The 21,947-nt window shown below is 42.0% G+C and overlaps 1 protein-coding gene across 1 annotated transcript in view; it reads right to left on the bottom strand.

The window, feature by feature from the left end:
* LOC126161936 (E3 SUMO-protein ligase RanBP2-like) overlaps positions 1-21,947 on the bottom strand; it is a 329,323-nt gene that overhangs the window by 127,867 nt on the left and 179,509 nt on the right. The window contains exons 12-17 of the mRNA XM_049918109.1: positions 17,671-17,830; positions 3,958-4,115; positions 3,335-3,729; positions 3,012-3,232; positions 2,634-2,864; positions 506-583 (exon numbers count right to left, since the gene is read on the bottom strand). Of these exons, the coding sequence (XP_049774066.1) occupies positions 506-583; positions 2,634-2,864; positions 3,012-3,232; positions 3,335-3,729; positions 3,958-4,115; positions 17,671-17,830 (1,243 nt within the window). The remainder of the gene's footprint in view (positions 1-505; positions 584-2,633; positions 2,865-3,011; positions 3,233-3,334; positions 3,730-3,957; positions 4,116-17,670; positions 17,831-21,947) is intronic.

Here is a 21,947-nt window from a genome sequence, read left to right as displayed (position 1 = left end):
CATAATCCAAGTACTTTTTCAAAATTATCTCATCAGATGCATTTACATAAACTTTAATATTTTCATATTGTGTTCTATGTGATTAACTTCTGGCATCAGTGCACAGTCATGCAAAGAATATGCCCCAAGTCCATATACATTTGAAGCTTTCTGATAATATGGATGCTACTTGTAATAAAAGAAAAATTCACTTGAGAAAACAATAGAATTAGGGAGAGAGAGTGCCTGCCTGACCAGTATTTACTCTCAAGAGACAAAATTCAATACTGCCGGTAGGAAGTAATATATATCACACACACACACACACACACACACACACACACACACACACACTTCCAAAAGTTTTGCTTCCACTTTTAAATGTACCTGTCAGAAGTACTGGAACACAAATGTTATCAGCATTCTTCAAATGTCATACAGTTATGAATGCAGGTGTTTTATAGTATTGTAGAGTAATATAAATCATTTAACTTAAACAGCAAAAATACGTTCACTGCAAACAAACCTGTGAAAGTTCCGAGTTTACATGAGATTGTCCTTTCTTTAGTTTCAGGGTTTCTTTCCTCAGTTCCTGTACTTGAGCCTGAAAAATAAATAAATAAATAGAAAATTTTAATTTTCATGCCGATTTTAAATTATGAAAGAATTAATGATAATTTCATCTTCACGAAGTGGAACTATTACGTTATGACTAAGGCTTACAGTTTGTCTATTACAAATTTCATCCTATTTCCACAAATTATATAGTTTCCAATTCTCATGTCCTTGTAAATCAATTCTGATATTGATGTTACATTATTCTGGTATAAAGGGTGTTTAAAAAGTTTTGCACAGTTGTCTCTAATTTTTTTATTTTTTGCAAGAGGAGAATGAAATTTTTTGTGAACATTTGGAACATTTAGCTAAAGTTGGTATATGAAAGTATTTTCTTTTATTTACAGGTGAGCCATAATGGACTGTGAAGTAGATGTCAGGTTGTGACAATGTTCGGTGATGGAGTTCCTCTTCCAGACTGGGGATGACTGCCACATCGATTCACAGGAAGTTGCTCCCTGTTTATGTGGAGGACACAGTGGATCACAGCAGTATCCAGTGGTGATTGCAGAGGTTTACAGAAGACTATTTCTGAAACTTCCTGGAAGATTAAAACTGTGTGCCGGACCGACACTCTAACTTGGTCCGGCACACAGTTTTTATCTGTCAGGCTGTTTCATATCAGCACACACTCCGCAGCAGAGTGAAAATCTCATTCTGGAAGGTGATTTCTCTCTACTCGACAATCCATGATGCAGTAGACCATCGATGGTAGTGAGTGATGTGAATAAGGACACCACTGATCAAATCATCCAAAATGACAGGTGCGTGATGACAATAGCTTGCTGAAATGACTCATTTGTCATTGGGTAGTGTGGTATTACTAGTACAGTTACTAGGGTACAAAAAAAATCTGTGCACATTGGGTGCCTAGATTATCGACAAGAGAAATGAAAATGATGATGAAGAATGTGTGCGAGGGTCTCATGAAGATCTTTACTGAAGAGCGGAAACAGTGTTTTGATGGCACCATTACCCAGTATGAAACATGGTTGTTTTTGTCTGAATCTGAGGGCAAAACCCAATTCATGGAGAGGCACCATCTGGGTTCCCCTCGGAAGAAGAAACCAAGACTTCCATGAACAGCAGGCCGAAAGGTGAAGGCCTTCTCTCCTTCTGGAGATCAGTGTGGTGTCATTTTCATTTACTTTTTGGAACCTGGCTCTACAATTAACTGGGACCGTTACTGTTTATCATTGGACAAGCTGTGACGTGCCCTCAAGGCTCACAGGCCACAGCTTCAGGGTCAGCTCATCAGATTACACCATGACAATGCCAAACTCCATACAGCCTTTATGGCGCCGAAAAAAATCAGGAAAATGGGTTGGAAAATTGTTCCTCATCCTCCCTACAGTCCAGACTTGGCTCGATCTGATTTTTACCTCTTTGGTCGTCTGAAGGCCCACCTACATGGTAAAACATGTGATAGTGAGAAATACCTTATTTCCTGCATTAAGCGATGGTCTAAAAGTCAATCCCCAGAATTTTACCAAAGTGCATTTACATCATGGAAAGAACGTTGGGCCAGATGCATCACAGCTGATGGAGGCTACATATTTGTAGGCTCAATGTATAGCCAAATGTTCCAAGTACCTTCACAAAAAATTCCATTTTCCTACATTAGGTTGGGGGGGGGGGGGGGGCGGGGGGCACAACTGTGCAAAACTTTTTGAAAGCCCTTTGTAAATAGGAGATCTATATTAACAGGAGCCCAAAGTAAACCAATAGTGCCAGATATATCTTATTGAACCCAAGAACACAACCATTATACCAATAATTGAAGCGCGGTTACAGATTTCGGCAAGAATAATGACCACCAGTTGTTTTCATGTGCAACAGCAAAATGTTTGACATCCATAAGATTTTCCTACCCACATCAAATGCAGCATTCTACTAGTAAATGCTTCATTAATTGTTCACAATTTAAGTGTACAATTTAATTTATAAAATAAAATATGGCACTGTATTGTTCTTCCTATAGCTGACACCAATAAAATATATGCAACTGTATGAAGTTATCAATATGAATGCAATTTTACCTTTAATTCCTCTATCATTTGTTTGTTGTGCCTTAGTTCCTGGTTGTATCCTCTTAATTCTTCCTTGCTCTCCTTCATCTCTTTCTTGCAGTCCTTTAATTCCTCCATAATAACTTTAACACTTTCCATTACTGCTTTCGAATGTTGTGTCACTGTTTGCAGAACTGAATCTCTGTTGTGGAGCAGCTGCCGAATTTGTGCATCTAAACGCTCTGGGCTCGGACGAGCTTCCTAGAGAGAGAGAGAGAGAGAGAGAGAGAGAGAGAGAGAGAGAGAGAGAGAGAGAGAGAGATTTACTTCCACACAAAATCACAATCACATCATAACAACAATTGACTATTTGTGACTGATTTAATTTGCTATAGATCAGTATATTACCACTCTCCTAATCTCTTGGGCATCAGATGTATCACATTTGTTATTGCTCCTGTATGGAGTGCTACTAAGACGATTTGCACTCCTGTTACGACTGGAAATGTGTGCAAATGAATTCTGTACTGTCCCATTATAGCCAATGAACATATGTCCATTATCAACTGGTGAGTGTTCTGAAGATGCGGTTTCTAAAGAAAGACCATCCAGCACGTCATTCCGATTTACTGCCAAATGAAACGCGTTGTTAGAGGTTTGAACACTTAAGAACTATTTATTTATACAAGTACAAAACACACATCAAATGAAGACACACATATGAAACTCACCATCACTCCTGGACACATCCGTATCAATGTGATGTAGCTGACTTTCTATCTCCTCTATATGACCACCAAGCTCTGCATTTAAAGGATGTTTGCTATCAACACCTGGACTTTTCAGCCGATCTAATGTAAGGTAAAAGCATTCCCTAGCCTTGGTAAGCAGAATAATATGTTGTGATCTCATTTCACTTGTAATCATTTCCCTGTGCTGACCCTGAAACTGCTCTTCAGCTAATTTCTTGTATATTAATGCACGGTAAAAAGCAGCATAAGGAGATTTTAATTGTTCAAATGCTTCTAATGCTCTTTCGTGTTTGTCTTCCTTCATAAGCTGACATGCAAGGAAGAATCTGCCTTCTTCAATCAAGGTGTTGATTTCAGCACTAGACAGTTCCTTCCTGCACATATGAAAATAAATATATAAATATTAAGTTACTGGAATTTACACAACTTCAACAAAACTTCTTTAGGTAGCAAACTGAATAATATTAGAACCATGACTGTTTTGAACTAGAACTTTAAAATTTAAGTAACCCACAAAATTTTTCGTTATTCATTTCTTTACAGAGTGCCAAGAGAGGATGGCGCAAAAATCTATTTTACAAGCTGCAACTTAAAATACTCACCCGTGATACTCAAAAAGTTTGGTATGTGGTGCACGAATAGTCTGATTTCGCTGGAGTCTTTCCAGGAGAGGTAGAGCTGATGTCCAATACAATGCAGCTCGTTGTTCTATTGCAGTAACATCTGCTGCACACTCGCCGCGAGCTGCCATACTTGTAGCCTTAAAAAAAATTGTAATTTTAATAATAATAACCACATAATGATGACAAAAAGGACACACACACACACACACACACACACACACACACACACACACACACACACACACACACACACACAGAGAGAGAGAGAGAGAGAGAGAGAGAGAGAGAGAGAGAGAGAGAGAGAGAGAGAGAGAGATGTGCTGTATCTGCAAACAAGAGTGTCACTTACATATAAATTTGGTATTTAATATTAGTAGCCTATAAGACAGTCCAAGAATCACTAAGTTGTGATGTAGTCACAGTATATAATAAGATTGATGGTGCACCAGACTCAATAATTAATTGACTAAAGAGTCAATAAGTCAAGTATCGTTTTCGTTTTGTAAATAAAAACAGTCTTTTCTCACAGCAAGACAAGGCACTTTTTATTTACAAAACGAATATTTCTATGCTTGCTGTGGACGACAGCCATGTAAACTAACTAGTATTGTTTGTTTACATCCTCAACAACTTGACACCGCATAGTCACAGCCGTCATACAAACACAGGTATTTATCCAGAGCAAAGTAATGTAGAATAATTATCCAACTCTAATTGTGGGGGAAAACAGTTGCAAATGCTTATTAGGAGAATAGAAAAGGTATATGGTTCAGCAATGAAAGAAGTCACTTCCAATCTACTTCTCCAAACAGTTCTTAATTATTTTTCATTAGTGTTGTATCCTTGAACGAGCTTGATTTATGTTGTATTATTTACATAATCTGACCAGAGTTGTATGCTTTATCATGCATTTGTTTAACCAGCACAATAGCATAATATCATACTGCATTCTTAAAGAGTTTTTCTGACTACTGAACTGCACTTTTTATTTCTCTGAACACATGGAAAGGAGGGGCAAAAACAAAGAAGAATCAAAGTCAGTGGGAGTGTTTGCATAAAAAGAACGCCAAAAGTGTTCTTACAGTATACATTCTCAGAACAGCAAATAACGTATGTGTTAAAACAGATAAAATTATCAAAAACTAGGATACGATGACAGAATAATGCAAATTATTGAAAATTAGGACACTGTTGGCAATGTGAGGTACTTGGCAGTATGACGGAAGTGGACTAACTTTGTCTTACTGAATACAATGAACTCTTTCACAGGTTCAAAACGAAGGAACCATGTGACATAGATTTTGTACAACTGGAGTTAGAGGTATGAACATTAGAAACCTCATGTAACACAGAACAAAATATTAACTGGCTTCCAAGCACAAAATTTTGAATTATATGTGAGGCAGTCGAAAAGGTTATAGCCCAAGATAGTTACCATAATGTCTCACACAAACACCACCACCTAGTTTTATACTGACCCTTTGTCAGTATGCAAGTCAAATTTCGCAGCTCCAGCTTCATTAGTTTGCCAGTAGGATGCATTGTATACCATAGTGTAAGCAAAATGGCAAATATTGAGAGAATCAACAACCGTGCTGTGACTGAGTATCACCATTTGAAAGGAATGAAGCCCGAGGAAATTGCGGAGGACATGCGAAACACACTTAAGGATGGTGCTCCATCTTACGCAACAGTGAAAAACTTGGTGTTCAACTTTAAATGAGGAAAAACAAGTGTGGATGATGCTCCAAGAAGTGGAAGGCCTCTCACCATTGCCACTGAGGAAACAGTGACTGCAATTCACAATATGATTTTGCAGAAACATTGAACAACGTTGCAGCACACTGAAACCACATTTGGAATTTCCCATGGGCGTGCTCATGGCACTGTTGTGGATATTTTGGGAATGTGAAAAGCTTCAGCTCAGTGGGTCCTGAAAGACTTCAATACAGATCAGATAAGAGTGTGTTCAGAGCTGTGAAGAAAACGTCTGCCAATTTGAAGCGGATGAAGATGGATTTCTTGCAAGGTATGTGACAATGGACAAAACGTAGGTTCACCACTTTGATCCTGAGACAAAACAACAGTCACAAAAATGGAAACATCCTTCATCCCCTACCCAAAAAAATGCCAGGTGCAAAAATCAGCCAGTACGGTGATGGCATCTGTCTTCTGGGATGCAGAAGGGGTAATTATGGTGGATTACTTGCAAAAGGGCGTAACTATCAATGTGTTGTACTATTGCACGCTCCTGCACCATCTGAGAGAAGAGATAAAGAAAAAAAGGTGTGGAAAATTGGCACACGGAGTTCTTTTGCACCAGGACCGCACACTGGTGCACAAAGACCTCACAACACTGGAAACTCTGCACGATTGCAAGTTTGAATCGTTACGTCATCTGCCATATTCTCCAGATTTGGCTCTATCAGACTTTTTTCTTTTTGCAAACCTGAAAAAAGAACTCAAAGGATGAGATTTGACAACGATGATGCAGTGAACGCTTGACTAAACTCTAAATGAAAGACCTTTTGTTTGAATGGTTTGCAGTAGTTCTCAGTATGCCCAGAAGTGTATTACTGTACATGGGTATTATATTAAAAAATTAATTGGTATTATGGAATTTCTGTCATTATTTGTGAGGCTAGAAAATTTTCGACTCTCCCTCATATGGTAGTTCTAAGTATAGTAAAATCCTCTTGTTACACCCATCAGCAGACTGACCCTAGAAAGTCAGAAATGTAGGCAGGCGTAACACAAGAAGCTATCGATTTTGTGCCTCTCTTTCTCTGTTTACGAAAACTGCCAACTTTAGTGTTTTAAGCATCATTGTGTCACATTTTACTTAACATAATTTCATTATGGTTGTCTCTCATTAGAACAAGGATAACTTTTTAATGTGGTTTCATTAAAGACTTTTGTTTCCACATTTTATTTACACCAATGGACATGATCGGAATGAAAAAGCAAACGTGCATTTCATTTGTGCACGTTAGCACTCAGCCACTGCCTTCATGACACACACACACACACACACACACACACACACACACACACAACACACACACACAGGTTTTTCTCTTTGTTCCAATAATGTCCAACGGTATAAATAAAACAAGGAAGCAAAACCTTTCATGAAACCAAACAAAAAAGATATCCTTGTTCTAATGTGAGACTTATTATTGATAATCCATTCAGTTCAGCGGCGAGAAAGAGTGGAATTTATTGCCATGTTACTAAGCATCTTTAAGCAGGACTGTTTACATCTGACATCAGGTCTTACCAACCCAAGACTGTGCACCTAGTACGAATTACTGTATTCCATGCTGAAGTAACAACAATTTGTTTAAGCCTGTTCTAGAGATGCCCATTTTCAAAAGCCGTGCTTATTTGTATACATGCCTGTGAAATTAAGTTAAAGCTTTTGTAATATAACACAATTAGCAAGTTGCTACTGGAGACACTATCGTCAGATTGTGATCATTATTAATGCAGTGACTCAGTATATTTTCCCACCCTCCCAAACACTGCGAATCTATAACATAGGCGGCCATGACCCAACAAGCTGACAATGAAAATGTTGTTTACCATGCTAATGCTATGTTACATAATCGATAACTTTGTGTATAGTCTGCATTTTCTGCTTTGTTCCAAGGCCAACTTAGAACAGGAATTCAATGCTCTTTTTGCATGAATCAGTAAGGATACCACCAAAGAAAACTTGAAATATGGGAAATGTTGTAACACACAATCATTAATGGCGGGTAATCATTGTATTGAGAGAATACGACTTCTTCTGGGACCAACAAGAATGAAAGTAAAAAGCAGAAAAAGGTAAAATGCCAGAATGTAAAAACGGGGTTTTACCACAGTTTCAAATCCTGTATTCAGGGAACATTTGTAACCACTGCAATATTAAGTACCATTTTACAAAAATGGAGAAGGCCAGTACAAAATTAACAAATAAGAAAAGTGTCTAAAGTGGACTATAAAGTGGACTACCTAGTATCCCCCTACTCCAGTGATGCTGAGATAATACAATGTGGTGACAATACTGCCGCAAGCAGTGCTGCATGCACTGTGGCAGAGCAATGACATTACTGGATGGCAAGCTGTCGGTGGCCAGTTCAGAACTGATCACTCACAGTTATTATTTAGTATTTAACATCAAGGTTTGTGAGATTTCTTATGTTCGTATATTCTGCAATATTCAATGTTAGTTTATTCAGGTGTGTGTGTGTGTGTGTGTGTGTGTGTGTGTGTGTGTGTGTGTGTGTCCCCTTTGAAACACCTGCATCATCACGGCTTCTATTAGGCATTGTAACAGCTGTCACTTACATGGGCAGAAACAGGAATACTAGCAATATATTGTTCGCACGGTCCATACTTCAGGAGACAAGTGGATTCTACTGTACATTGGGCGTTCACCCCCTACGTTACATTTCCAGCGCAATGACTTTGCCCTGAGGGTTTGCCTATCCTTGGTCTGCACGCTTTTCTCCTCCAGAGACTATTTACAAATATGACAAGGGCATCACATGGTGTGGACACTGTAACGATTACAAACAATCTGTTGACACACTGGTCACTCAGGTGTCACCTGCAGGTACCACTCTCACTCACAAGTAACATGTGCTTACAGCAATGGTGGTGGTGGTGCTGCTGCTGCTATCTGAGAACAAGTTTTCATCTGGAGATCAAGTGCCCATCAAACTCAACAGACATCCTTGTGCCTGCTGGTTATTGCAGTCGCAGCTCATACTTCAGCACGGAGCACTCCATAACTTTCTCAGCTCCATTCAGGCATTAGCTGCACCTCACAGTTCATCAACCAGTGTTTCGCCAAGGCCAGCCTGAACACTCAACTGTACACTGTCACACCACACCATACTGTGCCATATCTGTGATGCAACGTCTTAACACATTGCACTACTTCTCAAAGAACCACACTGCACTGCACTACAGATGTTGCTCCAACAGCCACCCAGGATAAGACTCCAGTATCACCACTGCGTACTTGGTTTCAGTTATTCTTATGTGATCATGGACTATCCTTTCCAGTTGTTACAGAGAACCATACTTTATGAGAACTCCATTTGTATTTATGGTGCTGTTAATAAATGTGTACCAATTGCAGCCTGGGAATCATCACACTAATCAGCTATCAAGTGCAGTCTTACCATGCAAGGAACTAAAAATTAGAGAAAAGTGTTAATTTAGCTGCACATTAGGCATCCATCAATGTTTTCTGGAGACGGGCAAAATCCGACAAAACAGTTGAAATGATTTGACCAAGCTGCCAATTACAACACATGGAATGAAATTATGTGTGCAGCAAATGTGTACTTTTACTTGGATGGCACAGCCAAGCAGTGGTTCGAGAACAATAAAGATATGCCCAATAACTGGAATAAATGCCAGGCCGACCTGAGAAAAACCTTTGGTGGCAATCAGCAAGCCTGTGTCGAGGAAGAAGAGTTCAAAAACAGGGCCCAAAATCATGGGAAAATGATAATCTTACAAACAGAATATTTTGGCCTTATGCCACAATGTGAATCCAAATATGACATGAGCTGACAAAATCTCACTCTTGATGATAGGATTTGCAGAAGACATGTACCAATCACTTCTCATCAAGGATGTCGCTACAAAAGAGGAATTCATGAAGTGGTGACAGTGTACTGACGAAATGTAACAGACAAATGTCTTGTGGAAGAAGTATGACTCTCTCAAACATTATCCCTATGGCAGTTGTGGGACCTCAGTATGACCTCACCTCTCATACATCGGGTTGTGTGATAAGAGATACAGCATTTTATTGCAGCCCGACTGGCAGACTGAGGAAGCAAGAGACAGTGACCACAAATGTTGATACCACACATCACGAGGTAATAGAGAATGTTTAAGAAGCAGCAGCTGCCAAGTGACAACACCCACCAAATGCAATTACAACGAAGTCTTTCACCAAGCACATCATCTTGCAGAACACACTTTTGAAGGACAGAGGACAGACACCATGTTAGTACGTTTCCATGGCGGACACACTGTACACTCCTGCAGAGAAAGATGAGTTTTTGAATACTACTATTTTGCTTGTCATCATCAAACCATCACTACAGTTTTCTTTCATGACAGTTAATTGCGGACTATTAAGTCTACCAATGAGATGAATCCCATCATTTCATCCTGGATGAGGTCGCTCCCGAACACACTGTAGCCATTTCCCGTTGCTTTACGGAAGTACCATCCATTCACCTTGGTGTCAAATTCAGAAAAACTAAGTGAAACGACCATCTATGAAGATTAGGTTGCCGCAAATAAAAATCCTCCGTGGACAACAGTTAGGAAGGTGTCAGGAAATCTAACTGACACAGCTGACAGCTAACCTACGCAGGCACTAGTCAACTCAGGGGATTGTTTGTCGAATACTCATCGTCTTCAGCTAAAGAAGCCACCCAAGAAATAATCTGGGGGCACCTATTTAATGTTCTTGAAGTCAGTCTTGGCCCAGAAAATGTAAGAGCAGTCCCAGATTTTCTGATTTCTTGGCACATTCTTGACGTTGTAAGTTCACAGAATGTGGTTGTACTGCCAACATTTCATAAAGAACTTTCCTATCAAGTCACACCAGTGGGCATATGGCGTTCAACATGTTTAGTACTATCATCCAGCAGCTGATATCCTTTGTCGCATTGCAACATATGAGTTCAACTGTCTCTGGTATGACAAGCTGTAAATTTTGTCTACCCACAATACTAACATTTTTTAAATCCTCGCTTCCCCGAATCACAACCCTTAAATACAGATTTTCAATAAAGCTACTATATTTGTTTGCACAATGCTTCACTAAGAGTGGTCATATTCCCTTGAATTACACAATTCCCTTTAATCATTCGTATTCAAAGTTATGAATACCACTGTGGAAGTTTAGTAATTCAACAGGCCCTTCAAACCCACATTTTACCGGCAGTGCTATGGAATTTTATCACGAGAAAGCCTCAGGGATATATGAAGAGTCAAACTATAGGCCTATGTACTCAAAGATGCAGTTAAAAGGTGTATACGTGGACAAGGAAAAAAAATTCCCCGGATGTTTCCCGGTTAAAAATACACTTTCTCCCGGATCAAAATATACTTTTTCCGTGTTAAGTGACAGTGTACTTTTCCTTGGAACTGTTAAACTTATCAATCCTTTGAATGGTTATGGTTTATACACTGGCGTAGAATTTCCCAGCCCTTAAAAAACGAAGCTCAATAAAAATAATAAAACACGTTTTGGAAACATCTTTGATGAGCAGCAACATGTACACTGCATATTTTCGTGATGTAGTCAGTCAATAGCAATATCGCTGTTAAGTAGCGTGTACACACAAATAGGGAAAGTTAATCGTTTAATTTAATATACATAGTTTTGCTACAAGAAAAACAAAGCTTTCACATATAATATTGGTCTCTAAGATTAATAAGCTGCAAGAGAAGCTAAGCTTTTACATATAATGTTAATCCTTTATGGGTGCGTTACACTTTCAGATACATCACACAAATGTGCCAGTAAAATTTTTAAAAACGACATAAATGTCTGATCTTCTGAACTCGAAATTTTTCAAAATGGTCGTCCTCAAAGAGTTTATTTTTATATGGCAGTCAAACGCTCTGTGATTTAAGAAATTCATTGTACATTCTCACACACAGTTCATCTTGCGTTAAAGGAAATTTACTTTGAAACTAACGCTTTTCAAACAACCGTTCGCAATATTTTCCCGTGACATGTTAGAAATATGTTCATTTCAGAAGCTGCCAGAGAGCGCCAGATATCAGGATTCACCGCACTTGCGCAGTTACAATGACGCAGGAAGCCCACATGTCCGTACGAGTAAAACATTAAAAGATCTCACATTAAGTCATAAAAGAAACAAGACATACCGTAAGAGGATACTCCAAAAGCATCGGAATTTCGTGAACCATACTAAAATATATAATTTGGCTCAAAGTGCAGCTTAGTATGTTCAGATACGGATGCAAATTTTCTTGGAGGAGCAGTATTGTTTTCTCATGTTTGGTTCTTTATAATGGTATAATGCCATATGTGCTAGAAGATGGAAACACGCACTTTTGAAATGCAGCGAACAGTTGAAACTAGCCATTAGTGTGGAATTAAAAACATCAGTTCAAATAAATTGACTGCCTCAATGGAAAAAATTAATAAAAGTCAAATTTCTTTAGAAAACCAACAAAAAGAGCTTCATTGTTCCACAAGGTGCTTAATGCTTGACTGTCAGAAAAGTGGAAATAAAATTAAATCTGAACCTAATAACATATTTCAGCCTACCGGAATTATGTGAATGTATTTTATTTCACTTGATAGCTCGCAGCGCAGAAATACATTTTGTTTTCATTTGACGTGAGAGCAAACGAAGAGGAAACAGCAAAATCACTAAACATAAACACAGGGCACATGGAGGTTGTCCACCTCCCCACTAGAACTCAGGCTGTGCATCACCCCTGGATCAACGATATTCCCGAATCGCGGCAATACTAGATAGTATTCCACAAGCATTTGAGGTAGGACACCAAAAATTTAAAAACAAAATCGAATTTTCAAAAATATGTTCATTTTGTAGCGCACATCTTCTAAAGAGTCAGATATATGAAACAAAGTGCCAAAGTGCAGTGCCATGCCTCTTCACGCGTATTCTTCTATCACACGTCACAGTGACACACGTCACTGTATTTCGCGCTGAGAAAGTCAAATGTGCATATTTTGTAATCGATGCCATTAAACTATATTCAGGACAGTGGAAATTGAAATGTCTTGCTTCCAGTCGGCCAATCTGACATCCAGCCCGTCTTTTTTTTTTATTTTTTAAAAAAGACAGTTAAAAAACAACACACAATTAATAATAGGTGGGATTATTTATGACCGGGAGAATAAGAATTCTTCAGAAAATTTCACTCTTTATTGCCTATTAGCTAATAACTTGCTTTTTTGTATGACGTAAAATTAAACATAGGATACAGAAAACCAGTAAAGACAAGTGACTAGCAAGATAGTACACATTTCTTCAATCCTCAAGTCCTAGTATTTTTCCTCTCTAACCTTGCTACAGCTTCATATGGCGTTTGTCAAATGTTTTGCTACAAGAAAAAACAAAATGTCATTGTCTAATACTGAAAAAGCTGTTAACACAAATAGTATCTAAGACTGATGTGGTTTCTCGTTCTGATTACGTGTATTTTGTCACTGCCTGCTAGATAAAATGAAATGGTCTGTCTAAATGTTGCAACAATTGTTACACACACCAAATAAACGAGACTGTTTTGGCCAAATGGTCATTTTTATAACACGACAGAATATAATTCTCAAAGTACCAATATTAAATGCTTATTAGGCCTACTACAAGCAAAAAGCTTTAGATTCGGAAATAGTTTTACATTTCATTCATACGCTCCAGCTTCTCAAGCGTGGATTGAAAAGTAGTTGTACGAAATCTTAGTATGAAATCTTAATTTGGAATCATCATATTCTTCCATAATTTGTGCGACTTCCCCTTCCTCATTCTAACAAACAATCTTGTCACCACTAATTCTCTAACTATTCCTGCCAGCGTCAAAATTTTTCTCTGGTTAACTTCACTAACCCTGCCACAATCAAAGGTTTAGTTACCTGGTGTTTCTTTTCCTGTTAGGCGTTATTACATGTTCATACAACGCGTTTTCCGCGCTACTCCCAGAATAGAACTTAGGCGGCTGCTACCAGGGACTGTACAACTGGCCCTAACTAGTGTAGCGATCTGGCCAAAAAGTTTGTCAAAATTTCATTTTCTTGGATACACTGAGAAGGTAACAGGTAATCTTTCTTACCTGTTATTCCTGTCAGTCTTTTATTTCCATTCTGGTAGTCTGAATTTATGGATTTCCCTGGCAGTTATAACAACGCTGATGATTTGCAAACCCAGTCAACCACATAATCAGACAGCGATTGGCATTCACACATTTGGCTTTATTCCGCTCCGCTTGTATAGCCTCGTCCCTTCTGTCTGCAGGAAAGTTCATTTCTAAATGCAATGGGGATTCCCCTGGCAGATACATCATGTACACGATGCACACATTCAAAAATCAGATTATGATTCATTCAGATATCAACTTAGAATATGTTCAAAAACCAACAGGGATGCGTTTCAAAATCATATGAGTAATTGACAGACCAACGTGCACTGGATACTAGACGCTTTGTGAAACAAGGCTTTTTTCCTCAAGAATACGAATTTGCTGCTTGCTGCTACTGCTTATACAGCTAACAGCCACACTTCTGTAACCAGAAGTGGTAGAAGGAACTGCTCAAACGCATCTAATGTAAACAGCTGTGATTCACACTGATCGGAGGCAATTTGTTGTTATGAAGCATTGCATAAATATCCTAATTCTTTGACACATTTTGCTGTTTGCACACGTTTGTATGAGCACTGTGCTTTGTTGTTTTACATGGCACATTTCCTTTGCAACTTAAGTTCTACTTTCATTTTTTTTCTCTCGTTCATGTTTTATTGCTGCAGTATTATTATGCAGTGAGGGGATACAGTAATATCCTTTATTACGGTATTGTTTCTTACCAGCCAAATTTAACTGAAAACTAAAACAAAAAAATTCCCGTGTTTTTCCCAGTTTTCTCCCGGATGAAAAAATTCCGGGGTTTTTCCCGGATCTCCCGGGTCGTATACACCCTGAGTTACAATGGACTGCTTCTGCAGATTCTATTGATAAGTATAAAAAATCATCAGTGGATATTCTGTGAAACAGAGTTGCCAAAACTGCTTTTCTCTTATCACTGACATTTTTGCACTTTCTCCTGATGTCTAGACCATAATATTCTGCAAGGTTTTTCTGGATTTAGGAATGTCTCTTGTGCACCAGTTGAATGCCATCAGAGTGTTCTTTTCCTGTCATGTCCTCACAGTGTTTCATAAGACTTGTCCCATTCTCTTCTGCCCATGTCCTAAACAACAATTTTTTAATTTGAATTTCACCACATAGCTTAACAGCCACAACACTACTGAAGCATTTAGGCTCACCATCACCAATTTAGTGAGTGTATCACACACCACATCAAGAAACTGACCAACTTTCCATACCACCATTGAAACCTTCAAAGTTTTGGTCACATTTCTACATCTACAGCCATACTCTGTCAACCACCATGAAGTGCATGGCAGACAGAACGTCCCATTCCATTCACGTATGGAGCATGAGAAGAATGACTGACTGCCTTTGTGCATGCAGTAATTATTCTAATCTTATCCTCACAATCCCTGTATGAGCAATACTTTAGCGATTGTAATATCTTCCAAGAGTCATCATTTAGAATCTGCTAGTTCAGTTTCTTCAGTATTTCTTTGACACCTTCCCATGAATTACACACACCTGTGACCACCTGTGCTGCCCTTTGCTGAATACATTCAACATCCCCTGTTAGTCCTACTTGGTACATGTCCACACATATGAGCAACATTCCAGAATAGGTCACTTGAGTGATTTCTAAACAATCTTCTTTACAGACAGATTGCACTTCCCCAGATTGCACTATCGCCTTCTTTACACATGATTGAACCTACGTGATCATTCCATTTCATATACCTACGAAGTGTTACACCCAGGTATTTGTATGAGTTGGGCATTCCAATTGTGCCACTGATATATTATAGTCATAGGAAATTATATTGTTTTTCATTTTGTGGAGTACACAATGTTACATTTCTGATCATTTAAAGCAAGGTGTCAATCTTTGCACCACCTGGAAATCTCATCAAGGTCTGACTGAACATTTATGCAGCTTCCTTCAGACAGTACTTCATTATAGATTATTGCATCATCTGCAAAAAGCCTGATTTAACTATTAATACTGTCTCCAAGGTCATTAATATACAATGTTAACATCAAGAGTGCCTGGCGATGACTCTCCAGCCAAGAAAACATGCTGCCTACCAAAAAGTCCTCAATCTAGTCACAAATATCACTTGATACCCCACATGGCCCTACTTTTGTTAATAAGCATAGGTGTGGTACCGAGTCAAACGCTTTCCAGAAATCAAGAAATACAGCATATACCTGACTACCTTGATCCAAAGCTTTCAGTACGCCATATGGGTAAAGTGCGAGTTGTGTTTCACATGATCAACACTTTCGGAACCCATGCTAATTGGCCTGTAGGATGTCATTCTGCTGGAGATACTCCATTATGTTTTAGCTCAGAATATGTACTAAGTTGCCACAACAAATTGACGACAAGGATATTAAAAGTAGTTTTGTAGATCACTTTTACTACCCTTATTGTAGACAGGTGTGACCTGTGAATTTTTCCAATAACTGGGCATGTTTTCTGTTCGCAGGATCTACGGCAGATTATACTTCTAAGAGGAGCCAACTCAGCCGCAAATTCAGAAAAATGAGAGATTCCATTGGGTCCTGGATATTTGTTCAATTGTAACAATTCCAGCTATTTCTAGATCACAATGACACTAATACTTATTTCCTACATCTTTTCAGTTGTATGGAGACTAAATTGGGACAATTCTCCTAGGTTTTTCCATTGTAAAGGAACATTTGAAAACTGAGTTAGGCATTTTAGCTTTTGCTCTGCTACCCTCAATCTCAGTTCCTGTGTCATTCACTAATTTTGGTGCAAACAGCCTTTGCATACAACCAGAATTTCTTTGGGTTTTGTGAAAGAACATTTCACAACATTCTGCTACAGCAGTCACTGAAGGCATCATACACTGCTCTCGACAGCCAAACATTTCATTCAGCATCTTTCTATTTACAGCCCTATGTTTTGTTTCACCCCTATTACGCAGTGCTCTGTTCCTTTAGAAGTATCTTTACAGTGACTGTATACCATGGAGGGTCCCTCTCATTATGAACTGTTCTCCTGCATACATATCTATGTCAAAAAACCTGCACCACTTTTTATAACTTTTAATACAATCAATCCACTAGCCAATTTACTTCAGGTCTTCAATAGAATAAGTCTGTATTTTCTTTACTAGAAAACAGTAACCATTCACCTATAGCACACTGATGTATGAAACACAGAAACACGTAGCAGGAAACGTATTCACACTAGCTTACCAGCTCTTGACACACAACATGTTGCATTTTCATATCTTATACGGCAGTCTGGTATGAGTTGGTTCTACTGTGTTAATAAAACTGGTGACACACTGTTCCAGCTTTGGGTGCAAAAGTTTAGCAGGGAAGTTCTGTTTGACCTCCATTTAAAAGGATTGGAGGGGGGGGGGGGGGGGGGAGGGGGGTGTAACAGTGAAAGAGGATGAAATGTAACAATACCCAAGACATTTGGCATGATCTCATTTTATTTTTACTTAAGAATGTGGAATAACAAAATGGGCAACTTATCATCCCCTGGGAGAAACTATATGAATTTAAAGGGAGTAAGAAAGTTACTTGGTTTGATTACTGAAGCGGAATTGGTATGAAGTCCACTGCTATGTATAAAATGTGTGTAAAATATGTGTGTATTAACAAATGGTGAGAAATTTCAAACAAGAAGAAAAAAATAGTTCCCGTTTTAGCACATTTTGTAATTACTGACAACTAACAAAAAAAAAATAAAAATAAAAATAATAATAATAATAATAATAATAATAATAATAATAATAATAATCTGCAATGTATGCTTACCCTTTCAGCAAATGCACGAGCAAGCTGTACTATCAGTCTGACATCAAGTCCATGGTTACCCAAAATTCTTACAACTTCAATTCCATGTTGCAAAACTTGGCGCAATTCTCCTAAATTCCCTTCAACTTCTTTCTGAATGACAGTATATGCAGCTATCCACCTGGATCATAAAAAAAAATGTAATGAAACAATCTGTGAATGACAAATACAAAATCATTAAATGCAAAATTACAATATGCAGATTTAAATTCTAAAATAGATTATCTTAAATGTGAAAAGATAACAGGCAGAGACCAATGAAAAAATAAAATACTTGGCCCATTTCTATGCCGCATCTATTCGTGAACCTACATCTCTGGCTTTTGGGTGGGAGGTGAACAGACAGTGAGAGAGAGAGAGAGAGAGAGAGAGAGAGAGAGAGAGAGAGAGGGAGGGAGGGAGGGGCTGGGGAGGGGTGGCAAAGAAAGGAGGCAAAGGCTGAGAGGGGCAAAGTAGGGATGGCGGGGGAGCACAGGGAGGGAGGGAGGAAGGAAGAGAGGGCAGGCGGGCGAGGGCGGGGGGAGAGCGAGCGCAGGGAGGGAGGAAGAAAGAGAGGGCAGGCGGGCGAGGGCGGGGGGAGAGCGAGCGCAGGGAGGGAGGAAGAAAGAGAGGGCAGGCGGGCGAGGGCGGGGGGAGAGCGAGCGCAGGGAGGGAGGAAGAAAGAGAGGGCAGGCGGGCGAGGGCGAGGGGGAGAGCGAGCACAGGGAGGGAGGGCGAGGGGGAGAGCGAGCACAGGGAGGGAGGGCGAGGGGGAGAGCGAGCACAGGGAGGGAGGGCGAGGGGGAGAGCGAGCACAGGGAGGGAGGGCGAGGGGGAGAGCGAGCACAGGGAGGGAGGGCGAGGGGGAGAGCGAGCACAGGGAGGGAGGGCGAGGGGGAGAGCGAGCACAGGGAGGGAGGGCGAGGGGGAGAGCGAGCACAGGGAGGGAGGGCGAGGGGGAGAGCGAGCACAGGGAGGGAGGGCGAGGGGGAGAGCGAGCACAGGGATAGAGGGAGGGAGTGAGAAAGTAGGGAGGTTGAGGGGGAGCAGAGTGGAAGTAGTGTTGGCAGAGTGGAAGTAGTGTTGGCAGAGTGGAAGTAGTGTTGGCAGAGTGGAAGTAGTGTTGGCAGAGTGGAAGTAGTGTTGGCAGAGTGGAAGTAGTGTTGGCAGAGTGGAAGTAGTGTTGGCAGAGTGGAAGTAGTGTTGGCAGAGTGGAAGTAGTGTTGGCAGAGTGGAAGTAGTGTTGGCAGAGTGGAAGTAGTGTTGGCAGAGTGGAAGTAGTGTTGGCAGAGTGGAAGTAGTGTTGGCAGAGTGGAAGTAGTGTTGGCAGAGTGGAAGTAGTGTTGGCAGAGTGGAAGTAGTGTTGGCAGAGTGGAAGTAGTGTTGGCAGAGTGGAAGTAGTGTTGGCAGAGTGGAAGTAGTGTTGGCAGAGTGGAAGTAGTGTTGGCAGAGGGGGGGGTAGTGTTGGCAGAGGGGGGGGTAGTGTTGGCAGAGGGGGGGGTAGTGTTGGGAGAGGGGGGGTAGTGTTGGGAGAGGGGGGGGTAGTGTTGGGAGAGGGGGGGGTAGTGTTGGGAGAGGGGGGGTAGTGTTGGGAGAGGGGGGGGTAGTGTTGGGAGAGGGGGGGTAGTGTTGGGAGAGGGGGGGTAGTGTTGGGAGAGGGGGGGTAGTGTTGGGAGAGGGGGGGTAGTGTTGGGAGAGGGGGGGTAGTGTTGGGAGAGGGGGGGTAGAGTGGAAGTAGTGTTGGGAGAGGGGGGGTAGAGTGGAAGTAGTGTTGGGAGAGGGGGGGTAGAGTGGAAGTAGTGTTGGGAGAGGGGGGGTAGAGTGGAAGTAGTGTTGGGAGAGGGGGGGTAGAGTGGAAGTAGTGTTGGGAGAGGGGGGGTAGAGTGGAAGTAGTGTTGGGAGAGGGGGGGAGAGTGGAAGTAGGGTTGGGAGAGGGGGGGAGAGTGGAAGTAGGGTTGGGAGAGGGGGGGAGAGTGGAAGTAGGGTTGGGAGAGGGGGGGAGAGTGGAAGTAGGGTTGGGAGAGGGGGGGAGAGTGGAAGTAGTGTTGGCAGAGTGGAAGTAGTGTTGGCAGAGTGGAAGTAGTGTTGGCAGAGTGGAAGTAGTGTTGGCAGAGTGGAAGTAGTGTTGGCAGAGTGGAAGTAGTGTTGGCAGAGTGGAAGTAGTGTTGGCAGAGTGGAAGTAGTGTTGGCAGAGTGGAAGTAGTGTTGGCAGAGTGGAAGTAGTGTTGGCAGAGTGGAAGTAGTGTTGGCAGAGTGGAAGTAGTGTTGGCAGAGTGGAAGTAGTGTTGGCAGAGTGGAAGTAGTGTTGGCAGAGTGGAAGTAGTGTTGGCAGAGTGGAAGTAGTGTTGGCAGAGTGGAAGTAGTGTTGGCAGAGTGGAAGTAGTGTTGGCAGAGTGGAAGTAGTGTTGGCAGAGTGGAAGTAGTGTTGGCAGAGTGGAAGTAGTGTTGGCAGAGTGGAAGTAGTGTTGGCAGAGTGGAAGTAGTGTTGGCAGAGTGGAAGTAGTGTTGGCAGAGTGGAAGTAGTGTTGGCAGAGTGGAAGTAGTGTTGGCAGAGTGGAAGTAGTGTTGGCAGAGTGGAAGTAGTGTTGGCAGAGTGGAAGTAGTGTTGGCAGAGTGGAAGTAGTGTTGGCAGAGTGGAAGTAGTGTTGGCAGAGTGGAAGTAGTGTTGGCAGAGTGGAAGTAGTGTTGGCAGAGTGGAAGTAGTGTTGGCAGAGTGGAAGTAGTGTTGGCAGAGTGGAAGTAGTGTTGGCAGAGTGGAAGTAGTGTTGGCAGAGTGGAAGTAGTGTTGGCAGAGTGGAAGTAGTGTTGGCAGAGTGGAAGTAGTGTTGGCAGAGTGGAAGTAGTGTTGGCAGAGTGGAAGTAGTGTTGGCAGAGTGGAAGTAGTGTTGGCAGAGTGGAAGTAGTGTTGGCAGAGGGGGGGTAGTGTTGGGAGAGGGGGGGGTAGTGTTGGGAGAGGGGGGGTAGTGTTGGAGAGGGGGGGTAGTGTTGGGAGAGGGGGGGTAGTGTTGGGAGAGGGGGGTAGTGTTGGAGAGGGGGGTAGTGTTGGGAGAGGGGGGGTAGTGTTGGGAGAGGGGGGGTAGTGTTGGGAGAGGGGGGGGTAGTGTTGGGAGAGGGGGGGGTAGTGTTGGGAGAGGGGGGGTAGAGTGGAAGTAGTGTTGGGAGAGGGGGGGTAGAGTGGAAGTAGTGTTGGGAGAGGGGGGGGGTAGAGTGGAAGTAGTGTTGGGTGAGGGGGGGGTAGAGTGGAAGTAGTGTTGGGAGAGGGGGGGGTTGAGTGGAAGTAGTGTTGGGAGAGGGGGGGGTTGAGTGGAAGTAGGGTTGGGAGAGGGGGGGAGAGTGGAAGTAGTGTTGGGAGAGGGGGGGTAGAGTGGAAGTAGTGTTGGAGAGGGGGGTAGAGTGGAAGTAGTGTTGGGAGAGGGGGGTAGAGTGGAAGTAGTGTTGGGAGAGGGGGGTAGAGTGGAAGTAGTGTTGGGAGAGGGGGGTAGAGTGGAAGTAGTGTTGGGAGAGGGGGGGTAGAGTGGAAGTAGTGTTGGGAGAGGGGGGGGTAGAGTGGAAGTAGTGTTGGGAGAGGGGGGGTAGAGCGGAAGTAGTGTTGGGAGAGGGGGGGTAGAGTGGAAGTAGTGTTGGGAGAGGGGGGGTAGAGTGGAAGTAGTGTTGGGAGAGGGGGGGTAGAGTGGAAGTAGTGTTGGGAGAGGGGGGGGTAGAGTGGAAGTAGTGTTGGGAGAGGGGGGGTAGAGTGGAAGTAGTGTTGGGAGAGGGGGGGTAGAGTGGAAGTAGTGTTGGGAGAGGGGGGGTAGAGTGGAAGTAGTGTTGGGAGAGGGGGGGTAGAGTGGAAGTAGTGTTGGGAGAGGGGGGTAGAGTGGAAGTAGTGTTGGGAGAGGGGAGGGTAGAGTGGAAGTAGTGTTGGGAGAGGGGGGGTAGAGTGGAAGTAGTGTTGGGAGAGGGGGGGTAGAGTGGAAGTAGTGTTGGGAGAGGGGGGGTAGAGTGGAAGTAGTGTTGGGAGAGGGGGGGTAGAGTGGAAGTAGTGTTGGGAGAGGGGGGGTAGAGTGGAAGTAGTGTTGGGAGAGGGGGGGTAGAGTGGAAGTAGTGTTGGGAGAGGGGGGGTAGAGTGGAAGTAGTGTTGGAGAGGGGGGGTAGAGTGGAAGTAGTGTTGGGAGAGGGGGGGTAGAGTGGAAGTAGTGTTGGGAGAGGGGGGGTAGAGTGGAAGTAGTGTTGGGAGAGGGGGGGGGTAGAGTGGAAGTAAGGTTGGGAGAGGGGGTGTA

This window comes from Schistocerca cancellata, chromosome 2 (genome assembly GCF_023864275.1).
Source record: "Schistocerca cancellata isolate TAMUIC-IGC-003103 chromosome 2, iqSchCanc2.1, whole genome shotgun sequence".
NCBI lineage: Eukaryota > Metazoa > Arthropoda > Insecta > Orthoptera > Acrididae > Schistocerca > Schistocerca cancellata.
Note: the sequence above shows the minus strand (reverse complement) of the source record. Positions and strands in the feature narration are given on the sequence as shown.